The sequence below is a fragment of the Littorina saxatilis genome, linkage group LG2 (assembly GCF_037325665.1).
Source record: "Littorina saxatilis isolate snail1 linkage group LG2, US_GU_Lsax_2.0, whole genome shotgun sequence".
In the NCBI taxonomy this organism is placed as follows: Eukaryota; Metazoa; Mollusca; class Gastropoda; order Littorinimorpha; family Littorinidae; genus Littorina; species Littorina saxatilis.
In genome coordinates this window covers 95,734,579-95,759,339 of record NC_090246.1, presented here as the reverse complement: position 1 = coordinate 95,759,339, position 24,761 = coordinate 95,734,579, and the positions used below count along the sequence as shown (strand labels likewise).

The 24,761-nt window shown below is 42.4% G+C and overlaps 2 protein-coding genes across 2 annotated transcripts in view; one reads left to right on the top strand and one right to left on the bottom strand.

The window, feature by feature from the left end:
- Positions 1 to 2,038: 2,038 nt before the first annotated feature.
- On the bottom strand, positions 2,039 to 16,549 carry LOC138954974 (uncharacterized). The gene is made up of 3 exons (XM_070326715.1): positions 16,522 to 16,549; positions 15,312 to 16,216; positions 2,039 to 2,221 (listed from the first exon to the last, which is right to left on the bottom strand). The coding sequence occupies exons 1-3, from the start codon at positions 16,547 to 16,549 to the stop codon at positions 2,039 to 2,041; spliced, it is 1,116 nt and encodes a 371-aa protein (XP_070182816.1).
- Positions 6,606 to 24,761, top strand: part of LOC138960236 (voltage-dependent calcium channel gamma-1 subunit-like) — a gene marked incomplete in the record, with an annotated part of 101,568 nt that continues 83,412 nt past the window's right edge. The window contains 1 exon segment of the mRNA XM_070332041.1: positions 6,606 to 6,984.

The window sequence follows — 24,761 nt, the reverse complement described above, 5'->3', positions numbered from 1 at the left end:
CGCAGGGATTTATTTATTGTTTTTATTTTTATTTTTATGCAATTTATATCGCGCACATATTCAAGGCGCAGGGATTTATTTATGCCGTGTGAGATGGAATTTTTTTTACACAATACATCACGCATTCACATCGGCCAGCAGATCGCAGCCATTTCGGCGCATATCCTACTTTTCACGGCCTATTATTCCAAGTCACACGGGTATTTTGGTGGACATTTTTATCTATGCCTATACAATTTTGCCAGGAAAGACCCTTTTGTCAATCGTGGGATCTTTAACGTGCACACCCCAATGTAGTGTACACGAAGGGACCTCGGTTTTTCGTCTCATCCGAAAGACTAGCACTTGAACCCACCACCTAGGTTAGGAAAGGGGGGAGAAAATTGCTAACGCCCTGACCCAGGGTCGAACTCGCAACCTCTCGGCCACCCAGTCCACACTAAGATGTAATATAATATTTCATGATAGTGTCTGATTGTTTCGACTTCTCAGCACGGCGAACTCATGATCAAGCAAACGCTAAAATGCAATGTTTTATTTTATGATAGTGTCTAATTCTCTTGACTTCTCAGCACGGCGAACTCATGAAGTTTATCACTTACGCTACAGAACTGATCGCGGTTTTATTTACTGACCTCTGATCTGAGTACTGTCCCATGCCTCATTGAATGCATTGTTATGGCTTCAATCATCAGGCTTTGTATAAGGAATAATAATCAACTGTCAAACTGTGTTGTATACGTCATTGGCTCACGTAAGTGTAGCCTATGCGATCATAACTTTGTCTGTCTGTGCGTGCGTGCGTGCGTGCGTATGTGCGTGCGTGCGTGCGTGCGTGCGTGTGTATGTCTGTGGTAGAAACTCTAACATTTGAAGACGTCACATTACATTGACGTCACATTATGACGTAAGAGGGTTAGACGTCACGCGAAGGAAGTACTGAAAGTCTCGGTCATTATTATTTTGAGCGGGCCGAGACTAGTTGGCAGTCGTGTCCCTGTAAGTAGGCTACATGCAGACAGACAGATCTAGATCTAGTGTCTCGCTTTCTTGCACAGTTTCACCTATGCTCTTTCTGTGTGTGTGTGTGTGTGTGTGTGTGTGTGTGTGTGTGTGTGTGTGTGTGTGTGTGTGTGTGTGTGTGTGTGTGTGTGTGTGTGTGTCAGTGTGCGTGTGTGTGAATGTGTGACGGAGTGATTGAGTTTGTGTTACTGTTTGTCGATTTCTTACGTGAGCTTTGATGGCTTCGCCTCTTGTTTTCTGTGTACATTAACTATAATACAGTTTTGACAATGTTAACTCATGCTGACCAAAACGTTCTGAAGATGCACTTTCTATGTTCGCCATGCTTCGTTTGATCCAACCCCTGACCATAACGCATTCATTTGGAACGATTTAATTGATTGGATACTTATGTATAGACTTGCTAGTACCTTAGGCCAAAAAAAAAAAATTGTTTGTTTAGGGTAACCCGACCGACCCTATCGATTTGGCGCCGACCCAAAAACTTTTTTTTGATTTCAACAAAAAAAAAGAGAAAAAAAAAGAGGTAAAAATGCTAAAAAGAGACATTTGGCGTTTCTTTCTCTCCCTTTCTCTCTGTTTTATTTATACGTTAGTTTTGACACATGTATTCATCAAATATAAGAAGTGAATGTTCAGCCAACATAGCATTTACAAAAAACAAAAAAAAAAAAAAAAAAAAAAAAACTTTACCTACCTACCGACCCTACTTTTTTTGGTCATGTTACCCTAAACAGACAATTTTTTTTTTTTGGCCTAACGCATTCATTTTGAACGATTTAATTGATTGGATACTTATGTATAGACTTGCTAGTACCTTATCACTATTCGTGTGTGCGCACAAACCCAAAACAAAGTACGCACGGAACAGATCTTAAGAGCTTAAGCCACTCGTGGTTAACGTTAACGTTAACGTAGCCGTAAGCCACATGTGGCATTGCACAATACAACGTGGGCGATGGGAGACTAGCGCTAAAGTTTACGGCGGCATAATGCCGCAAGGTACGTCAGAGCACTAATCAGTCGTCGTCAGTGGAGACACTTTCAGGTGGGGTTGCAAAGTGGAGCGCCACACTGTGACCAGCCGAGCCAAGCACTCCGGACACATTGCGGTAACCAGAGAAGTGTGCACCAACGGTGTGGTCGAATGGAAGAGTAGTTCGTCACAATAATGCATTCGGCTCCTTGGCTCAAAGCCCTGTTAGGTAGAAGTTGAGATTTCTGCCACACAACTAACACATTTAAACCCCCGTATTGCCCAGTCAATTGCATAAATAAATAAATAAATAAATGAATGCAGTTTTAATCTGAACAACAACAACATCAACAACAAAAACAACACTTCAAACAACAACAACACTTCAAACAACAACAAAATTCAAACAACAACAACAACAACAACAACAACAACAACAACAACAACAACAACAACAACATGGAGAAGGACACTAACAACAACAACAACATGGAGAAGGACACTAACAACAACAACAACATGGAGAAGGACACTAACAACAGCAACAACATGGAGAAGGACACAAACAACAACAACAACATGGAGAAGGACACTAACAACAACAACAACATGGAGAAGGACACAAACAACAACAACAACATGGAGAAGGACACTAACAACAACAACAACATGGAGAAGGACACTAACAACAACAACAACATGGAGAAGGACACTAACAACAACAACAACATGGAGAAGGACACTAACAACAACAACAACATGGAGAAGGACACTTACGGAAGGGAGGGGAGGGTGCTGGTTGGGAGGCAAGAAGATTAACATTTTTGGAACTGAGTATCCAGGTTTCCCAATTGCTTCGTTTCCGGCCGATTTATGTGGGGCACGTGGTGCGCACAACAAATATTGGCGGTCTAGAAGTGTCGTCTGCGCAATGATCGCGGCGGCTTTCTTGACCGCCAAGGACGACCACGCACGTTGTGAGACGTCATTCGTTAATCAATCAATCAATGAGTCTTATATCGCGCATATTCCGTGGGTACAGTTCTAGGCGCTCTGCAGTGATGCCGTGTCAGATGAAATTTTATACGGCCAGTAGATTGCAGCCATTTCGGCGCATATTTACCTTTGACGGCCTATTATTCCAAGTCACACGGGTATAGGTAGACAATTATTAACTGTGCCTAAGCAATTTTGCCAGGAAAGACCCTTTTGTCAATCGTGGGATCTTTAACGTGCACACCCAATGTAGTCGGTACACGGGGGGAGGTTCGGACATCGAAGAGAGTCTGCACACAAAGTTGACTCTGTGAAATACATTTCCGCCGAACCTGGGATCGAACTCACGCTGACAGCGGCCAACTGAATACAAATCCAGCGCGCTACCGACTGAGCTATATCCCCGCCCCTCAATTAGACCTCAATAGCTGGACCACAGAGCTTGTAGACTGGACGGTCTATGTTTCATGGACTCAATCTCTTTTCCGCCTGCCTGCTTTCCCGATACACTATCGGTCAGGAGGTCGTCAGTCTGCAAAAGCGTGTACACGTACCAATATCTACAGGTTGAGCGGTGCTCAGCACCGACACGTTGCACTGATGTACAGGTCAATCATTTTAACGTACATGTCCATGGCCGGACCTAAGTAGGGTGAGAGGGGGGAAGGGGGGTTCCCAATTGTGGTAGGGGTACATTAGTTGAGGGTGCGAAGCACTCGAACCTCGTAGGCGGGTCCGGGGGCATATCCCCCCGGAAATGTTGTGAAATCTAAATTAAAATAATATGTGCAATCTGGCGCATTCTGGGAGTATTTGTCATGAGTTCAAAAGGCAAAACAAACTGACCAAATTGTAAGCATATTTTTTGCTGCCAAGAAAAAAATAGTTGTTTTAATCACATACTTTTGATCTATTTATATATGTATACATATTTATTTTTTGTATCCTGCGAGATGGTACATGGTCAGGCCAGGGGGGTTTACGGGCAACAGGAACACCCCCCCCCCCCCCCCCCCTCCTGGGTCCGGCCCAGCATGTCAGACAATTTCCGTTGTCATGACAATATGAGGAATAATCAACATCTTTCTGTTTAGTCGGTTATGTTGTAACAGCATCCAGTACTGATATTTGCGTGACATGTACTCCGTCGCGATATAACCTTGAATGGTTGAAAACGACGTTAAACACCAAATAAAGAAAGAAAGAAAGAAAGTGACATGTACTATGTATGCAAACAAATGTGTTCTCTGACATCCCCTTTCTTGTGCTTATGTTTTTCACTTCTAAATCTGCTTCGTACAAGATTCACAAAACCAAAACACGATATATATAGTTTACCGGATAGATGTTGTCACTCAACAGACCAATATAAATTATTTGTTTACTTATTAATCGGTAGAATTACAAGACATACAAACATAGTTATTTGCTCCGTTCATCTGCTGTTTTATTCTTATAAACCAAATGTACATAAGAATAAGAATAAGAATAAGAATACTTTATTATCTCATAGAGAAATTCAGGGGTGGTACATAACAATAATACAAACAAGACATTGATTTTACATAAAACATATAGCACTTTATAACATGGGCATCTTTAAAGCACTGCGCTTACATATTCTCGCACACCTACGCGTATAACGAACTGTGGCTAAACATCATTGCAAAATATCATAACATACAATATATCGCAGGAAATATACGGTTGTACATAAAACCAATACATACATGTACATTACTACTGATTGCACTGGCAGAATCCGTTACAATCCGTTTCTGATGTGAGCGATCATGTACAGCAGCGCAGATCTAACGAACAAGTTATCAATTGCACGACCATCCTTCCATTTGTACGGCAAAGCAAACATCAGCAGCTTGACTGCTTTTGTGCGGAGTAGTGGTGGTGTTGTTGTTGTTGTTGTTGTTGTTGTTGTTGTTGTTGTTGTTGTTGTTGTTGTTGTTGTTGTTGTTGTTGTTGTTGTTGTTGTTGTTGTTTTTGCTGAATGTATGGACTGTTTTTGACCGATATACAGACAGCATAGGTGTCAGTTACAAACTAATTCCGCACAAAATTACAATCCTTCACAGAGGACAGTAACATCGATGATTTGTAGCATGTGTTCAGATGCTCTCATGTACAATTATGGGCAATTCTGGGGAGGAGTGTGAATTGTCGCGTTCACAAGAAGCATGATGCCTCTGCTAAGTCGACCATGACGAATCATATCAAGTTCAAGTTCAACATGCATATCAAAGATAATGGTTCGGCGGTTTCAAAACGTCACTCCAGTTCCGTCGTTCTGCCAACGCTTTCTTGTCCACAGACCTTCAACTTTCTTTCTTTCTTTATTTGGTGTTTAACGTCGTTTTCAACCACGAAGGTTATATCGCGACGGAGACCTTCAACTAATTGTTCTCTTTAAAGATCGTTACACAAATCACAGTGCCCCATGTTACCGTAACGCAAGTTTAATTGACCATCACAGGTTACTTTCAAGTTCACAATGGGTATCAAGGATACTGATTCCAGTGTTCCGGTGTTGTCTTAGACATCCTAACCCCCCCCACCCCTCCCCCCTTTTCCCCTCTCTGCACCGGCCGGGTTCTATACTACCAACGCTTTGGTGCCCGCAGTCCTAAAACTAATTGCTCCTTCAAAAGACCGCACACAATTCACCGCAGTGTCACATAATTATTCATTCAACCGGCATACACGCACATAATTATGATGCGCTGAAGTGACACGCACACAAGGTGCGCCGCATATGATTATTCCAAAAAAAGAAAAGGTTAATGATAGACAATTTCCGGAGGATTTACATGATAATTATGAGCAATGTTTTCTCGCCTCGGCTTTCATTCATAAGCCTGCTGGTTGCTTGAGAGCTCCCCACTTCCTCGACTCACTCAACCACGTACGGTCGAAAAGGGGGACTTCCCGGGGGGAGGGGGGGGGGGAGTGAGAAGGGCGGTGTGTGTGTGAAAGGGGAGAAGAGGGACCGGGGGGGGGGGGGGGGGGGGGTAGCTGGAATCGATGGCACCAGCAAACACAGGCGCTGGGGTGAGACTGGAGCCCTGTGCCAGATGCTGGCTGTTGAGCGACTTTTTCATTGGCTGATTGATTACAATAGCGCTATTCATTTGTTTTCAAGTTTCTTTTCTGAATGAAGCGTTTTCAGTTGCGCGTGAAGGGGAAGGATAACAACATAGATCACGCCGCACGTAGGTGTCCTGGCTGACACACACTGACTGACACGCGAGCACACACACACACACACACATGATTATACACACACACACACGCGCGCGCGCACGCACGTAAGCATACACGCACACACACACACACTGACACACGCACACACACATACATACACACACACTGACACACACACTCGGTTGTGGAAAAAGCGTCATTTTGTGTTTGCTGCACGTGAACGACGCACCGCATTGCTAACATGACCACCACCATCACCTCCTTCATCACCACCACCACACACACACACACACACCCACACACCCCTTTCTGCTCCCGCCATCACATCAACAACATCAGTAGTGTGCACACTGAAGGCAAAGAGAGCGGAGAGTGAAGAGAGGGGGAGAGAGAGGCCCACTGCTGCTACTACCCTGATCGAATTATTCAGAGCCGCGTGTGCGTTGTGTGTTCGCGAGCGAGAGAGCGTGTAGTTGTGTGTTTACGTCCCACGGATCTAGGCTATAGCTCTAGTAGGCTGTCCTGTGCCAGAAGCTGTCAGTCCCAACATCAGGTATTACTTATGGACCGTGTAGACTAGATGTATTTCCTCTTCTCGGACTGTGCGACTTTTCCTCGTCTTTTTCTGGCACTTGCCTTGGAATAGGAAAGGAGTGCGCTGTGTTCCTCTCTCAGTGCGCGGAGATGTTGTGTGTATAGACTCACAAGTGTGTATTGTCGGTGTCGGCGTGTAGTCTCATCTTTGTGCACAGTCTGACTCTTGTTCGTATCTGGTAAGTAAAAACATGTTTTGTTTTATAGTCTAACTTACTTCTGCTTCTGTTTTCCCTCTCTGGTGCAAATGGCTGTAGAGCGATGGAGAACGAGGGTCCCTTTGCAAACGGAGTGTTCCTATAGATCTTGAGTGCGGGAGAAGTTGCGTGTGTATGGCGGCAAGTGCATTCAGTAGTTTCGACTCATCTTTGTGCACACACAGACTCTTCAGCGACTGCTAACTCTAGAATGAATGCACTTCTCCTGGAACTTCTCTGTGTTTTTCTGGCCAAAGACAGTATTCCACTGCTTCTTAGTTAATAATGTTAAAGAGGTAAGTGTGCACAGTATAGTATATTCTTTGTGCAAGCAACTGTCTTGTCTGTGAATAGTCATTTTAAACGTGAATACTTTCAACCTTTCCCTTTGACTCAGTGCAACTCACTTTTCTCATGCTGGTACAGGGAGAGCGTAAAAGAAGGAGGCTGACACGTTTCTAAGTGACCAGAGGTTGGTAGTATTGTATAGCTAGCCTTTGAAAGTGTTATCTACAGTGCAAAACACCGTAAATAGGGCTGAATTTACTCAAACGACTCTTGTGTAGCACGTGCTAGCTGATATTGCCCATTTCTCTTGTGTCAGTGTTCGTGTTGTGTGTCTGTAGAAGCGATGTGGGTCTTCTTCGCAGCAGGTAGATGCTAAGCAGAAACTGGAACTCAGTAGTTTTAAATCTCAAGTTCGCTGTGACACTCGGACATTTTGTTGTATTTTGTTTGTTTTTGTAATATGTTTCAGCTAATGTCAGTTGCAACGACGGAAACAGAGATATAACCTACAATTACTGTTGAATCGTGCTCTTCATTAAAACAACACTCTGTCTAGTCGTTCAAGTTTCCACGGTTAACATTCAATTTAACAGTCAAAACCCATGGTAAACAAAGTAACCACTGAAACAAGATTGCGAATGTTGCATTGGAAAATATTGCACAATATTTACCCCACAAATATTTTATTGTATAAAATAGGCATTTCCGTGAGTAATTGCTGTACTCACTGTGAGAACGAAATTGATTATATTGAACATTTTTTTTACTTTTGCCCGAAAATTATGTCCATTTGGAAATGCGTTGAGGATAAAGTGAATTGTAAATATAATATGATTATTAAAATTACCGTAAAGGAAGTTTTTTTGGGCGTATTTGAAAATTCACAAAGTTCCAAGGCACTAATAAGTTATGTGAATTATTTGATTGTGATAGCCAAAATGTGTGTTGGTATTTATAGATATGGCTCCCCTCTGGATATTGTATGCATTTTTGAGAGGGAATTGTTATATAGAAAAGTTGCTTAAAATACATTTAGATATAGTAATGTTAATGTTATAGTAAAAACATTACTTAATAAAAAAATCAATGAAGAAGGATGCTCCCCGCCAACAACAACAACAAAAAAAAAAAAAAAACAAAAAAAAAAAAAAAAGGCAAAAAAGAAAGGGTTGAAGCAGCCTGCATGCAACTGAGATGTAAAAAAAAAAAAAGAAAAAAAAAAAAAAATCAAAGAAAAAAAAAAAAATCAAAGAAAAAAAAAAAAAACCAGTCAAAACCCAACACTCTAACACGAACAGAACAAACAATTTAGCGGCATACAAATTACAACTATTGATTTGTATCAATCTGTGTAGTGCTAGCAAACTAGCGTAGCCTACAAGATCTTTGGTGCTAGTGCTAGGTGTACGATGTGTATCAGCCTCGCCTAGTCACTTTAACTTTACTATCGGCTAAGCACACCTATATAAAATGAGAAAGCAGAACAGAAAAGACATGGGGTCTACTGACTGTTATCAGTCTGGTTTTGGTGTTATCGGATAAACGATGTGACAGTCTTTTATTCAAGTTTCAACCGTGATCAACTCTCAACTCTTAAAAGACAAACAGCAGAACAAAACTCCTGGCTGCTTACAACTCGCATAACTATTGTTTTGTAATCGTATCAATCGTGTCGATGCTGGTATCGGATGTGTGAATTATGTATCAGTCAATTCGTTTGAAGTCTCACCTGTGATCGACTGTTAACTGTTGTTATATTTCTGAACACTGACAGTACTCTAAAAAACATACTTGACTAGATGTAAAACGGAACAAAATTCTAGCGGCTTACAACTCGAGCAACTACTAAGTGTCATCAGTTTGTTTGGACCCAGTGTCGAATTTCTGATTTGTATCACTGCTCCAGTGTCGTTTTGAAGATTTAGCTGTGATATATTGATTTGTATTAGTGTGTGTGTGTGTGTGTGTGTGTGTGTGTGTGCTTGCATGCGTGCGTGTGTGTGTGTGCGTGCGCGCGCGCGCGCGTGTGTGTGTGTGTGTGTGTGTGTGTGTTATAGTGTCAATTTGATTTTGACGAGTGTAGTGTATCAGCTAGTCTAGTCGTTTCAAACTGTGACTGTGATCGTTCTACTGTGGCGATCCAAAGCCAAACACATCAACTATTAATGTTTACAGACAAACACAGCAGAACAAAATAAAAAGTCTGGCGGATTACAACTCGCACAGCTATTGATTTGTATCAGTCTCGTGCTTGATGTCAGAGTGGGATTTGTGAACTAAAGTCCCTAGCTGACCAGCGCTATACAAAGGAGCTGATGCCACGAGCATCGCGGTAATTTATAAGTGGCATAATATGGCACCTACAGCGTTACTCTGACAGGGCAGTCATTAGTGCATGTTTTTCCAGTAACTGCTGTGTGTGTGTGTGTGTGTGTGTGTGTGTGTGTGTGTGTATGTGTGTGTGTGTGTGTGTGTGTGTAAATGTTTGTGTGTGTGTGTGTGTGTGTGTGTGTGTATGTTTTTATGAGTGTGTCGCAGTGTGTGTGCGTGTCTCTCTCTCTCTCTCTCTCTCTCTCTCTCTCTCTCTCTCTCTCTCTCTCTCTCTCTCTCTCTCTCTCTCTCTCTCTCTCTCTCTCTGTCTCTCTGTCTCTGTCTCTGTCTCTCTCTGTCTCTCTGGACTAAGACACAGATATATATATTTAACTGGAAAAGCCAACTTATCTGCAGCTATTATGTCGACGATGTTTGGTCCGTGTACAGACCGGCGCAGTCTACGTCGTGACTTAATTTTGACTGGGACAATTTGGTCTAATCGCTAAGAAGAAAACAAAAATGGCAAGGCCAACTCCACGTACTGCAGCTTTTTTTGTCGACGATCAACGTCATGACTATGCCTCTTAGTCTAGTCTATACGTACAGTCTGCTGATTGTGCCTGCTGGTCAATTCAAGATTATGTAAACATGTAATGACCAGAACCCCCTTAGTGCTTAAGGTATTATTTGTCGACTGTGCCTGTGTTTGGGTGGCTACAGTTTATCTACATTATCTGTGGATCTGGTAGCTGCAGAGTACTGAGTGTTGCTGTTGGTGTATTGGCTATGCCTGAAGGGTTCGTATACAAACGTACCACTCGAATTGTAACTGTACATACGTACATAAGCTGCATATATGTGCATAAGGGTTAGAACTCGCTCTGTATAATTATATACAAGAAGTGGATACAGTGCATCTATTGTATATGTTTTGCAACTGAATATATGCACAGTCAGAGTCTGGCATTTGTGTCTCATTTTGATAGACCTGTTTGTAACAGTTTGTCAACTGCCTTTTGGTAAAGTCGCAACCCTACTGACTGCTTTTTTTTGCCCCTTGAAAAAGCTACCTTGCGAGAATGTATTATTTTCAATCAATCAATCAATCAATATGAAGCTTATATAGCGCGTATTCCGTGGGTACAGTTCTAAGCGCTTGTCGAAGAGTTGTCAACACAGGACTAACAAAGAAACTAACATCTTCAGACGGACACGAACCCTATCACACACTAGCAAACCCTGGTAAACAAACAACTGTTTAACAACAATGTACACATCAATAGCTAGGTCCAAACAAAATAATATTAAGCACAAAGAAAACAATTAATTACAATTTTAACCGCAATAGCAAAAGAAGAGAAAAGACAGGTCGCGTAAGGCGAAATTACTACATTTAGTCAAGCTGTGGAACTCACAGAATGAAACTGAACGCACTGCATTTTTTCACAATGACCGTAGTCCGCCGTTAGTGCAAAAGGCAGTGAAAGTGACGAGCCTGTTCAGCGCGGTAGCGGTTGCGCTGTGCTGCATAGCACGCTTTACTGTACCTCTCTTCGTTTTAACTTTCTGAGCGTGTTTTTAATCCAAACATATCATATATATATGTTTTTGGAATCAGGAACCGACAAGGAATAAGATGAAATTGTTTTTAAAACGATTTCGGAAATTCAATTTTAATCATAATTTTTATATTTTTAATTTTCAGAGCTTGTTTTTAATCCAAATATAACATATTTATTTGTTTTTGGAATCAGAACATGATGAAGAATACAATAAAAGTAATTTTTGATCGTTTGATAAAAAAATAATTTTAATTACAATTTTCAGATTTTTAATGACCAAAGTCATTAATTAATTTTTAAGCCTCCATGCTGAAATGCAATACCGATGTCCGGCCTTCGTCAAAGATTGCTTGGCCAAAATTTCAATCATTTTGAATGAAAAATGAAGGTGTGACAGTGCCGCCTCAACTTTTACAAAAGCCGGATATGACGTCATAAAAGACATTTATCGAAAAAAAATGGAAAAAAAACGTCTGGGGATTTCATACCCAGGAACTCTCATGTAAAATTTCATAAAGATCGGTCCAGTAGTTTAGTCTGAATCGCTCTACACACACACACGCACAGACACACACACACAAAACTTGACTAAATGTAAAAAGACAATAACAAAACGCTCGCGCTGGACCCGAGTACTCTTCAGACTGGCTCGCTCCCCCAGTATGAACGTTTTTGTCGTGTGAACGTTTAAGACCAAGTGATTGATCTGTGTGAATTACAGGCATTCCCTTTGTTATATAAATACATTGCATGTGAGCCGAGGATGTGCCGACTGGCCTTTCTCTTTTATTTGATCACAGTGAAAATGCACACACACATTCACACACACACACACTCTCTCTCCCTCACTCCCTCTCTCTCTTCCTCTCTCTCCCTCTCTCTCTCTCTCTCTCTCTCTCTCTCTCTCTCTCTTACACACACACACACACACACACACACACACACACACACACACACACACACACACACACGAGTACAGACTCATGCACGCGCACATACACACACACACACACACACACAAACACACACACACACACACACACACACACACACACACACGCACACACACACACACACACAAACAGTAACACTAACACATGTGCACAAAATGAACACACACACACACCGCGCGAGAGAAAAAGACGTCAAAGACTTTTGACCGTGACGTAATCTTTTTATGACGCTATATTTCTCGTCAATGTGTGACGACTTCGGCTGTTCTATCAGACTGCCTTGCTGGCTGTGGCTCCGCGAATTCCTCCCACCGCCAAGTCGGTTTTTTGTGGTTTATTTCGCATTTAGGTCCCAGGTAACATTATGAAGTTTTAATACGATCAATCGGACCTATTATCAAGTTAGTGTATCAACTTTTGAACGAACTGCGCCCAGTAGTTTCCCAGCAATAAGCTGTTAAGTGGAGAAAGACAGACACACAGACACACAGACACACAATTAAAGTCTGCTGAGCCCTTGTACTAGCGTACTCGGGGATAAAGGTGCACATCAGACCAGCAACAGAAGCAGTGCTGACTGGTGCTCGCTTCACACGGCATTGGTACCATACAAAGTTATCAGCCGATAGCAATACCAGACCCAAACCCTCCATTTCTTGACTTGATGCAACACCCCCCACACATCTCCGATATTGCAACCCAGCGATGCTGACGGACATTCCTGCACCAGACTCTTCACCAACATCTCTTGACCTCGCCTCTTGCTGTCTTGGAAACACATATTCCATATAAATATATCTTTGTCTTAGTCCAGAGACAGAGAGACAGAGAGAGAGAGAGAGAGAGAGAGAGAGAGAGAGAGAGAGAGAGAGAGAGAGAGAGAGAGAGAGAGAGAGAGAGAGAGAGAGAGAGAGAGAGGGGGGGGCAGAGAGGGGGGGCAGAGAGAGAGAGAGAGAGAGAGAGAGAGAGAGAGAGAGAGAGAGAGAGAGAGAGAGAGAGAGAGAGAGAGAGAGAGAGAGAGAGAGAGGGGAGGGGGGGGAGTAAATATCACCTTCGTACAGTATTGTAAACAACGATAACATCTAACTCAATATCAATACATCAAATGTCCAGTAGCCTCGATGCAGAACTGAAGATCAAAGCCTCCAATCAGTTCACACCCACACACACGGTTTCAGACAGAACAAAAGTCAAAACTGGCACGTCCCCGATATATTGGCAGCCAGTAGTGATGCCTGACATCCCGCCACCATACCCCACCCTGAATCGACATCTCAATCCATACGTCGCCTCTTGGTCACAACCGGTAGCCGTTTTACCAAAGGCATTGCATTCTTCTGAGCTCATCTTAAATGACCTTCATTTAGAACGTCCATACATATATTTATAATAATAATAATAATTAAGTAGATGTGTACTGCCGGGCAGTACATACCCCAAGCGAAGTCGTCCATCTGTGTGTACATGATTCTCTCTCTCTCTCTCTCTCTCTCTCTCTCTGTCTTAAAATGTGTCATCGATGACGTGTTTTCATACTTGCTAATGCGGCAGGCTAATCATGACGTCAAATTGAAACTTCTTGAAGTCTCTCAGAAAGGGACATGAAAACCATGTGGGGGTTACTGGTTTGGGCTGAAAAAAAACCCAACTCCACCTAAAATTCAAGCGCCTATGGGGCTGAATTATGCAGCATAAATTGTGAAACATCAGGATATCTCACACTTTCAATTCTGCCATCATGTCAAATCTGACAACAAACCTACCCACAAAATGTCATAAATATCGGTGTAGAATTGAGACTTAACGGTTTTTAACTGCCAAAAATAAGTTTTTTTGACTGGAATAGTTTGTCTTGAAATTCAGTTTGGGACAACGGGCCCACCCACTAAATTTCATAAAGATAGGTTTAAACTACTCACTAATGCCCCCCCCCCCCCTCCCCAGCTGCAATTGTCGAACACCAGGCAACTGTCACTGACTAACACACACACACACACACACACACATCGTCACACGCGCAGACACATACACTGACATACACACACACACACACACACGCGCGCGCACACATTTTACACTCACGCTTCCGTACCAAAATACGTATAGCCAAGAGGTTCATTGGTTTGGGCCAAGTAACGAGGGCAGTTTACTTCAGAGAAAAATACCATCTGACAATGACCATGAAAGATAACATTGTTCAGAGATAAATCCACACACACACACAAAGAAACAAATGTTAACATACATATCTATTCATAAAAAAAATTAAAAACAATGACAATGAATTCAACAACATCAATTACTAATTAACACATATATAGCCCTCATTTTATTATACTATGCAAGAAATTGATTCAAAATATGCATATGCAATCATCTCGAAAGGGGGTACACAATGCACGCAGCGAACTGTCAACAAAACGAATACTGAGGTGGATGCCGGGGGGTGGATGGGGGGTTTGCAGGACTGAAAAAGTCGCCGAACTTGCTTGCTGGCCGCCGCGCTGCTACTAATGACTTCGGTACTCGCTCTCTCTCGGACTCCCCCTTATCGGTTACCATTGTTTCATTCCAGATGGCTCTCCTTCACTCATCACCTACCCCCTGCCCTCCAACCCTCTTCCATTCCCCGCATTCGTTCCCACGGGACTTGCTATCACTTCCCCCTGCATTACCTCTACACCCCCCCCCCCCTTTCCCGCATATCTGTCTCGTTTAAATAGAGTTTATTGTCGCTAACCGCTCCCTCTAAACTCACACTTAAACTACTCACTAATGCTCCCCCCCCCCCTCCCCAGCTGCAATTGTCGAACACCAGGCAACTGTCACTGACTAACACACACACACACACACACACACATCGTCACACGCGCAGACACATACACTGACATACACACACACACACTGACACACACGCGCGCGCACACATTTTACACTCACGCTTCCGTACCAAAATACGTATAGCCAAGAGGTTCATTGGTTTGGGCCAAGTAACGAGGGCAGTTTACTTCAGAGAAAAATACCATCTGACAATGACCATGAAAGATAACATTGTTCAGAGATAAATCCCAAATAGGAAGTTACACTCGTTATTCCGCCCAATTCAAGAAAATAGTATTATTAGTTAGGAGTGTTATGTTGTACTAGTTGAAGGGGTTTTGCGGACTATATGCAATCTATACGAGTCAATCACCTTGGGCGGCAGCTGATCTAAGTAACCTAAGTAAGCAGTGCTTTTCCAGTCCCCCATCACCTTAACTATTTCACCCGGCACGCCACAACTCAACGCCCACGCGGCGCCGCCCCGCCGGAAACTGTGACTAGAGAAATTCCCTCCAGCAACAGCAGCAGTTACACGCAGTCTCTTATTGAAATCAGATCCTTTGATCGGAAAAACCTGCGCCTTGGGGCCCATCGGTCCCAACACATGAAACATCTCAGTCACTGCGGACACTGGACATAAAGGATGTGAAGGCATTGCAGGAAGCTTTATTTCCACGGAGCGTTCTTTACGCTGAATTGTCTTACTCCATTGAAAAGTTATTGACACACTGTCCGTCCCCAAAATCACCACGCGATCTCGTGTAAGCTGCTTATCGGGATCAAAATTCCCGTTGTCCTGGAACAAGTTTGATTTTCGGAGAACTCCGAAGAAAAGCACCAAACACGCCGCCCAAAACACAATGTCTTCTTTACAAAGAAAATTCAGCTGGCGCTTGATAATATGTAGTAGTTCAGGAGTGATTGGGGTTTTCTTGTTTACAGCACACCCTTTAGATTTCTCAATGCCTTTAAGAGTGGTCTGTACATACCACGAGTCTTTAAAGGGGTGCGGCAAACCACTTTCCAGATGAAGGATGCGAATAATGTTTATGTACTGTTTAATGGACGACGGTTTTAAGCGTCTGGCTAAGTACGCTGCGTATTGCGCAACAGTCTGCTCGTTCACAGGCACTGGCATTATGTCCATCTCCGCACAGAAGCGTAAATACGAGGTGAGGTGAGTGCGATATGTCTTCTTGGTGTTATCAGAGAAGGCGCTTGCCCTGTAATCCAATACCTCTGCTGTCAGCTGAGCGCCCAAGCGGGATTCCTGACCTGGAAAGAAGGAACACAAGGGCTTGGTCAGACATATGGTCACACAGGTTCACGTTGGGGGGTCTCCCCCGGTGCCAGAAAGTCAACAGCCGCACTAATTCTTCGCGCCGCCTGGGCTCGTGAAGACGTGAAATAGTGTCAGCCATAATGTTTACACAACCGGCCACATGCACCGCCGCAATGCTACAGTTTACTTTAGCACATTCCCATGCCATTTTCCGAAGTAAGCTGTTGACATACTGATTAGTAGATCTGCCCTTATTGATAATCGCTTTTGTCACAGTACTATCAGTATGCACAATCACTTCTTGTCCGCACCACATCGGTGCCCATCGTGTCACAGCTTGTAACACAGCACATACTTCTTTAAAGTTTATGTGTAAATCATTCGCTGCCGGCATGTCTTTTTCAAAGTAGGTGTACTGCCAGTCGCCTTGCCAAAAGGCACCTGCTGCAATATTACAAGCGTCCACATGGACATGCTGTTTTGCATTGTGGAAATAATACACTGTTCCATTAAATACATGCATAAAAGAAAGCCACCATTGCACATCTTTCTGGAATTCGCTAGAAAGCTTTGCTTTGTGCCGCTGCTGCTGTAGGGGTTTGATTGTGTCCAGTATCCGCCGCAGAAAGAATTTTCCTCCTCTGACAGCTTGACAGGCCCAATTAAGAGAACCCGCGATGCTTTGAAGCTGAGTTTTTGTCGCGCGCTTCTTTCCTTGAAATTGCAGTAGTCGCCGCCGCAGTTGCTGCAGTTTGTCACTTCCAAGTGACAGAGTGTTGTTCCGCGTGTCGATGTCGACTCCAAGAAATGTGATACGTTGGGTGGGCCCCACCACCTTCTTCCAGCTAATGTTGAAGCCTAGTTCCCTCAATAATCTAATTAAAGAGAATAACATGTCGTTGCACTCCTCTTTTGTTGCTGCTACTAAAAGAAAATCATCTATATATGCTAACACACCAGGCATGCCTCTCCTGGCCATGCACCTGCGAATCGCCTGTGAAAGTCTATGGAAATGTGACGGTCCAACATTGCTACCAAATGGAAGTCGACTGTCAAACAAATAAGTCGGTGTCTTTTTTCCTTTGAAATGCCACTTGAGTCCCGTTACACAATAATCATCCGGACTGATGCACACTGAGCGATATGCGGACTGCAAGTCGACTTTGGCACACCAATAATCTGTCTTCGCTAAGGCGCACGCATCAGAGACTGTTTGAAACTTCACCGACTCAGGGACGGAGTAATCGTTCATTGCCCTACCTGTTGGTTTGCTGGCGTCATGAATTAGCCTAACGCTACCATCTTCTTTGGGGATCGCGGCGAGTGCGCTTACCACCGTTGGCTTCTTACTTGCCATTATATAATTTCCTTTCGCTATTTGATCTAACAGTTCTTGTTCTACCACGTCACGATGATCGTACGCTGATTTATGATTGCTTTGTTCTGCCGCTAACACACATGTTTTATGTTTTTCTGTTACACGAAAACCGTGCTGTATACCGTCTAACAAAAATTCTCTGTCACAATCGCCCTCTAGCACTGAGTGCCACATTTGAGATTTTGCACTAATAGATGCATGATTTCCTAAAAACGCACAGTTATGAGGATCTAATTGAGGGAACGGGCTGGAATAGGTGGGGCCTACCGTTGTGTTGTCAGTTCGCTGCGCTGTATCCTAGGCATTGGTGTTTGCTGTCGCCTGGTGGTCTTTGCCGGGGTGCTCCTTTCCACACGTGTCACACACGTGTTCGAACCTGCAGCGGGACCCGTAGAGGCATGTGCCTTTGTTTGTGTACTGCAGGCACACCTCCTTCCCACTGGGTCCCACAGGTCGTCGAATACCGCCGCTTCCCGTCGTGGCCTTGCCGCTTTTGTTGCCAGGAACTTGTTGGGCACGCTCACGGAGAATCACTGTGGACAGGTGGGGGTTGGGGGTTCCCCAAGCAAACCCGCTGGTAGACTGGCGCTTCCTGTACTCATCATCATAAAGGAGCACCGACTGCCAGGAGAATCTTGCGCCGAGCTCGCCCACCATCTCTGTATAACCGAGGTAAGCTTCGTGGTCGAAGTCCACGGTGTTCATGAGTTTTGCCATTATTTTAGCATTTGCCACGATCCAGTGGCAGGGGGATACTTTCTCCAACTTTGGTTTGTTGGCCAGCTTGAGCGTGACACCTCCCCCGAGCGTCACCTCTTCCTCCACCGCCATAGAAGCCGGTACGAAGTCAACAATTCGTAAATAAGTCTCACCTGGTGAAGCAGACTGTATGGCCATGTTGCCAAGAAGACCCTGGAGCGGTGCCACTTGGTCGGCAGCACGCAACGGCCCTCCCCCGTACTTCTGTTGCAGGTCTGCCACTGCCGCTTTTAATTCCACTATGTGGCCTCGTTTTAACTTAAGGCTTTCCAGGTCCTTTTCTCCTGCATATTTCAAGGCACTGAGGCTTGTGAACTCCTCTTTTTCCAGAACCTCAATTACAGGTTGGGGCAGATTTTTTGCCCAAGAAGTAAAATTGAACTCCATGGTTTGCAGGACTGAAAAAGTCGCCGAACTTGCTTGCTGGCCGCCGCGCTGCTACTAATGACTTCGGTACTCGCTCTCTCTCGGACTCCCCCTTATCGGTTACCATTGTTTCATTCCAGATGGCTCTCCTTCACTCATCACCTACCCCCTGCCCTCCAACCCTCTTCCATTCCCCGCATTCGTTCCCACGGGACTTGCTATCACTTCCCCCTGCATTACCTCTACACCCCCCCCCCCTTTCCCGCATATCTGTCTCGTTTAAATAGAGTTTATTGTCGCTAACCGCTCCCTCTAAACTCACACGAAAATTTAAATGTAACGGTTTTTAACTGCCAAAATTATGTTTTTCTTCTGGAAAAGTATGGAGTGAAAATCAGTTGGGGACAACGAACCTACCCACAAAATTTCATAAATATCGATGAAGAATTGAGATTTAACGGTTTTTAACTGCCAAAAATAAGGTTTTTTGTCTGGAAAAGTATGTCTTAAAATTCCGTTTGGGACAACGGACCCACCCACTAAATTTCATAAAGATAGGTGAAGAATTGAAATTTAACGTTTTTTAACTGCCAAAATTATGTCTTTCTTCTGGAAAAGTATAGAGTGAAAATCAGTTGGGGACAACGAACCTACCCACAAAATTTCATAAATATCGGTGAAGAATTGAAATTTAACGGTTTTTAACTGCCAAAATTATGTTTTTCTTCTGGAAAAGTATGGAGTGAAAATAAGTTGGGGACAACAAACCTACCTTTAAAATTTCATAAGAATCAGTGAAGAAATAGGATTTAACGATTTTTTAACGGCCTTTAAATCATTGGTGATGTCATCATAACCCAGTCGTTGTAGTTGTCGTCGTAGTTGTTGGTGTTGTTGTTGTCATGTTCGTTGTCGTGATTGTTGTTGTTGTTGTTGTTGTTGTTGTTGTTGTTGTTGTTGTTGTTGTTGTCGTCGTCGTCGTCGATGTCATTTGTTGTTGTTGTTGTTATCGTCGTCGTCGTCGTCATCGTCGTCGTTGTCAGAGGTTATTTCTAAAGATTTCATTGATAGTCTTTGTTCTCGTCACCAAGACTTGCTAAGAACAAGCTTGGAACAGCAAGAGTTCCAAGAACAAGATTAGAACAACTCATTACATCATTACCAGTACGTCATTTGTATTTAGAACACACTTTAGAAAAAAACTCTTCAGCTACAAACCAGTCACCCTCACATGGCGGAGGTGTTTGTCTAAACCACTTACTGAAATGTTTTGAGGTTTAATGACCATACACATGTTGAACCGGTGAGTGTCTTCCGCTGCTTAATTCGCAAATAACTATTTTATTAAAGTCCGCTTGAAACGCTCAAAGATGAAATTCCATGTTAAAAAGTGACAAAAGTTTCACATTTTCCCGTTGTAACAGCTTCCGATGATATTATATGAAAATTCTGATCCTCTGAGAGGATTCCCCGAAACAAAATCAGTTTGTACGCCTAATTTTAATAGAATTGTCCAAACAGTGTCGCTAATATTGTGCTAAAAGATGAATTCTAGAACAATGTCCAGACAGACACCACTTGGCAAAAAAATTTTCAGTGCTGGGAGATGAAAAAAAAACTACCTCGCTACGCGCGGGCTTCGCCCGCGCTCCGCTTGGATAATAATAATTAAGTAGATGTGTACTGCCGGGCAGTACATACCCCAAGCGAAGTCGTCCATCTGTGTGTACATGATTCTCTCTCTCTCTCTCTCTCTCTCTCTCTCTCTCTCTCTCTCTCTCTCTCTCTCTCTCTCTCTCTCTCTCTCTGTGTGTCTTAAAATGTGTCATCGATGACGTGTTTTCATACTTGCTAATGCGGCAGGCTAATCATGACGTCAAATTGAAACTTCTTGAAGTCTCTCAGAAAGGGACATGAAAACCATGTGGGGGTTACTGGTTTGGGCTGAAAAAAAACCCAACTCCACCTAAAATTCAAGCGCCTATGGGGCTGAATTATGCAGCATAAATTGTGAAACATCAGGATATCTCACACTTTCAATTCTGCCATCATGTCAAATCTGACAACAAACCTACCCACAAAATGTCATAAATATCGGTGTAGAATTGAGACTTAACGGTTTTTAACTGCCAAAAATAAGTTTTTTTGACTGGAATAGTTTGTCTTGAAATTCAGTTTGGGACAACGGAGCCACCCACTAAATTTCAAAAAGATAGGTGAAAATTTAAATGTAACGGTTTTCAACTGCCAAAATTATGTTTTTCTTCTGGAAAAGTATGGAGTGAAAATCAGTTGGGGACAACGAACCTACCCACAAAATTTCATAAATATCGATGAAGAATTGAGATTTAACGGTTTTTAACTGCCAAAAATAAGGTTTTTTGTCTGGAAAAGTATGTCTTAAAATTCAGTTTGGGACAACGGACCCACCCACTAAATTTCATAAAGATAGGTGAAGAATTGAAATTTACCGTTTTTTAACTGCCAAAATTATGTCTTTCTTCTGGAAAAGTATAGAGTGAAAATCAGTTGGGGACAACGAACCTACCCACAAAATTTCATAAATATCGGTGAAGAATTGAATTTTAACGGTTTTTAACTGCCAAAATTATGTTTTTCTTCTGGAAAAGTATGGAGTGAAAATAAGTTGGGGACAACAAACCTACCTTTAAAATTTCATAAGAATCAGTGAAGAAATAGGATTTAACGATTTTTTAACGGCCTTTAAATCATTGGTGATGTCATCATAACCCAGTCGTTGTAGTTGTCGTCGTAGTTGTTGGTGTTGTTGTTGTCATGTTCGTTGTCGTGATTGTTGTTGTTCTCGTGTTGTTGTTTTTGTTGTTGTTGTTGTTGTTGTTGTTGTTGTTGTCGTCGTCGTCGTCGATGTCATTTGTTGTTGTTGTTGTTATCGTCGTCGTCGTCGTCGTCATCGTCGTCGTTGTCAGAGGTTATTTCTAAAGATTTCATTGATAGTCTTTGTTCTCGTCACCAAGACTTGCTAAGAACAAGCTTGGAACAGCAAGAGTTCCAAGAACAAGATTAGAACAACTCATTACATCATTACCAGTACGTCATTTGTATTTAGAACACACTTTAGAAAAAAACTCTTCAGCTACAAACCAGTCACCCTCACATGGCGGAGGTGTTTGTCTAAACCACTTACTGAAATGTTTTGAGGTTTAATGACCATACACATGTTGAACCGGTGAGTGTCTTCCGCTGCTTAATTCGCAAATAACTATTTTATTAAAGTCCGCTTGAAACGCTCAAAGATGAAATTCCATGTTAAAAAGTGACAAAAGTTTCACATTTTCCCGTTGTAACAGCTTCCGATGATATTATATGAAAATTCTGATCCTCTGAGAGGATTCCCCGAAACAAAATCAGTTTGTACGCCTAATTTTAATAGAATTGTCCAAACAGTGTCGCTAATATTGTGCTAAAAGATGAATTCTAGAACAATGTCCAGACAGACACCACTTGGCCAAAAAATTTTCAGTGCTGGGAGATGAAAAAAAAAACTACCTCGCTACGCGCGGGCTTCGCCCGCGCTCCGCTTGGATTAAGTAGATGTGTACTGCCGGGCAGTACATACCCCAAGCGAAGTCGTCCATCTGTGTGTACATGATTCTCTCTCTCTCTCTCTCTCTCTCTCTCTCTCTCTCTCTCTCTCTCTCTCTCTCTCTCTCTCTCTCTCTCTCTGTCTTAAAATGTGTCATCGATGACGTGTTTTCATACTTGCCAATGCGGCAGGCTAATCATGACGTCAAATTGAAACTTCTTGAAGTCTCTCAGAAAGGGACATGAAAACCATGTGGGGGTTACTGGTTTGGGCTGAAAAAAACCCCAACTCCACCTAAAATTCAAGCGCCTATGGGGCTGAATTATGCAGCATAAATTGTGAAACATCAGGATATCTCACACTTTCAATTCTGCCATCATGTCAAATCTGACAACAAACCTACCCACAAAATGTCATAAATATCGGTGTAGAATTGAGACTTAACGGTTTTTAACTGCCAAAAATAAGTTTTTTTGACTGGAATAGTTTGTCTTGAAATTCAGTTTGGGACAACGGACCCACCCACTAAATTTCATAAAGATAGGTGAAAATTTAAATGTAACGGTTTTTAACTGCCAAAATTATGTTTTTCTTCTGGAAAAGTATTGAGTGAAAATCAGTTGGGGACAACGAACCTACCCACAAAATTTCATAAATATCGATGAAGAATTGAGATTTAACGGTTTTTAACTGCCAAAAATAAGGTTTTTTGTCTGGAAAGGTATGTCTTAAAATTCAGTTTGGGACAACGGACCCACCCACTAAATTTCATAAAGATAGGTGAAGAATTGAAATTTAACGTTTTTTAACTGCCAAAATTATGTCTTTCTTCTGGAAAAGTATAGAGTGAAAATCAGTTGGGGACAACGAACCTACCCACAACATTTCATAAATATCGGTGAAGAATTGAAATTTAACGGTTTTTAACTGCCAAAATTATTGTTTTTCTTCTGGAAAAGTATGGAGTGAAAATAAGTTGGGGACAACAAACCTACCTTTAAAATTTCATAAGAATCAGTGAAGAAATAGGATTTAACGATTTTTTAACAGCCTTGACACTGAACATTTGATAAATCATTGGTGATGTCATCATAACCCAGTCGTTGTAGTTGTCGTCGTAGTTGTTGGTGTTGTTGTTGTCGTGTTCGTTGTCGTGATTGTTGTTGTTCTCGTGTTGTTGTTTTTGTTTTTGTTGTTGTTGTTGTTGTTGTTGTTGTTGTTGTTGTTGTTGTTGTTGTCGTCGTCGTCGTCGATGTCATTTGTTGTTGTTGTTGTTATCGTCGTCGTCGTCGTCATCGTCGTCGTTGTCAGAGGTTATTTCTAAAGATTTCATTGATAGTCTTTGTTCTCGTCACCAAGACTTGCTAAGAACAAGCTTGGAACAGCAAGAGTTCCAAGAACAAGATTAGAACAACTCATTACATCATTACCAGTACGTCATTTGTATTTAGAACACACTTTAGAAAAAAACTCTTCAGCTACAAACCAGTCACCCTCACATGGCGGAGGTGTTTGTCTAAACCACTTACTGAAATGTTTTGAGGTTTAATGACCATACACATGTTGAACCGGTGAGTGTCTTCCGCTGCTTAATTCGCAAATAACTATTTTATTAAAGTCCGCTTGAAACGCTCAAAGATGAAATTCCATGTTAAAAAGTGACAAAAGTTTCACATTTTCCCGTTGTAACAGCTTCCGATGATATTATATGAAAATTCTGATCCTCTGAGAGGATTCCCCGAAACAAAATCAGTTTGTACGCCTAATTTTAATAGAATTGTCCAAACAGTGTCGCTAATATTGTGCTAAAAGATGAATTCTAGAACAATGTCCAGACAGACACCACTTGGCCAAAAAATTTTCAGTGCTGGGAGATGAAAAAAAAAACTACCTCGCTACGCGCGGGCTTCGCCCGCGCTCCGCTTGGATAATAATTAAGTAGATGTGTACTGCCGGGCAGTACATACCCCAAGCGAAGTCGTCCATCTGTGTGTACATGATTCTCTCTCTCTCTCTCTCTCTCTCTCTCTCTCTCTCTCTCTCTCTCTCTCTCTCTCTCTCTCTGTCTTAAAATGTGTCATCGATGACGTGTTTTCATACTTGCTAATGCGGCAGGCTAATCATGACGTCAAATTGAAACTTCTTGAAGTCTCTCAGAAAGGGACATGAAAACCATGTGGGGGTTACTGGTTTGGGCTGAAAAAAAACCCAACTCCACCTAAAATTCAAGCGCCTATGGGGCTGAATTATGCAGCATAAATTGTGAAACATCAGGATATCTCACACTTTCAATTCTGCCATCATGTCAAATCTGACAACAAACCTACCCACAAAATGTCATAAATATCGGTGTAGAATTGAGACTTAACGGTTTTTAACTGCCAAAAATAAGTTTTTTTGACTGGAATAGTTTGTCTTGAAATTCAGTTTGGGACAACGGAGCCACCCACTAAATTTCAAAAAGATAGGT

What these genes read in the sequence shown, in the direction of transcription:
- LOC138954974 (XM_070326715.1), bottom strand. Translation starts at nt 16,549, where the DNA reads ATGGGCACCGATGTGGTGCGGACAAGAA. An exon ending in CGATGTGGTGCGGACAAGAA is followed by an intron (nt 16,217 to 16,521) that starts GTGATTGTGCAT and finishes CCTTCTTTCCAG; the next exon opens with GTCAGGAATCCCGCTTGGGC. An exon ending in TAGATCAGCTGCCGCCCAAG is followed by an intron (nt 2,222 to 15,311) that starts GTGATTGACTCG and finishes TCTACCTAACAG; the next exon opens with GGCTTTGAGCCAAGGAGCCG.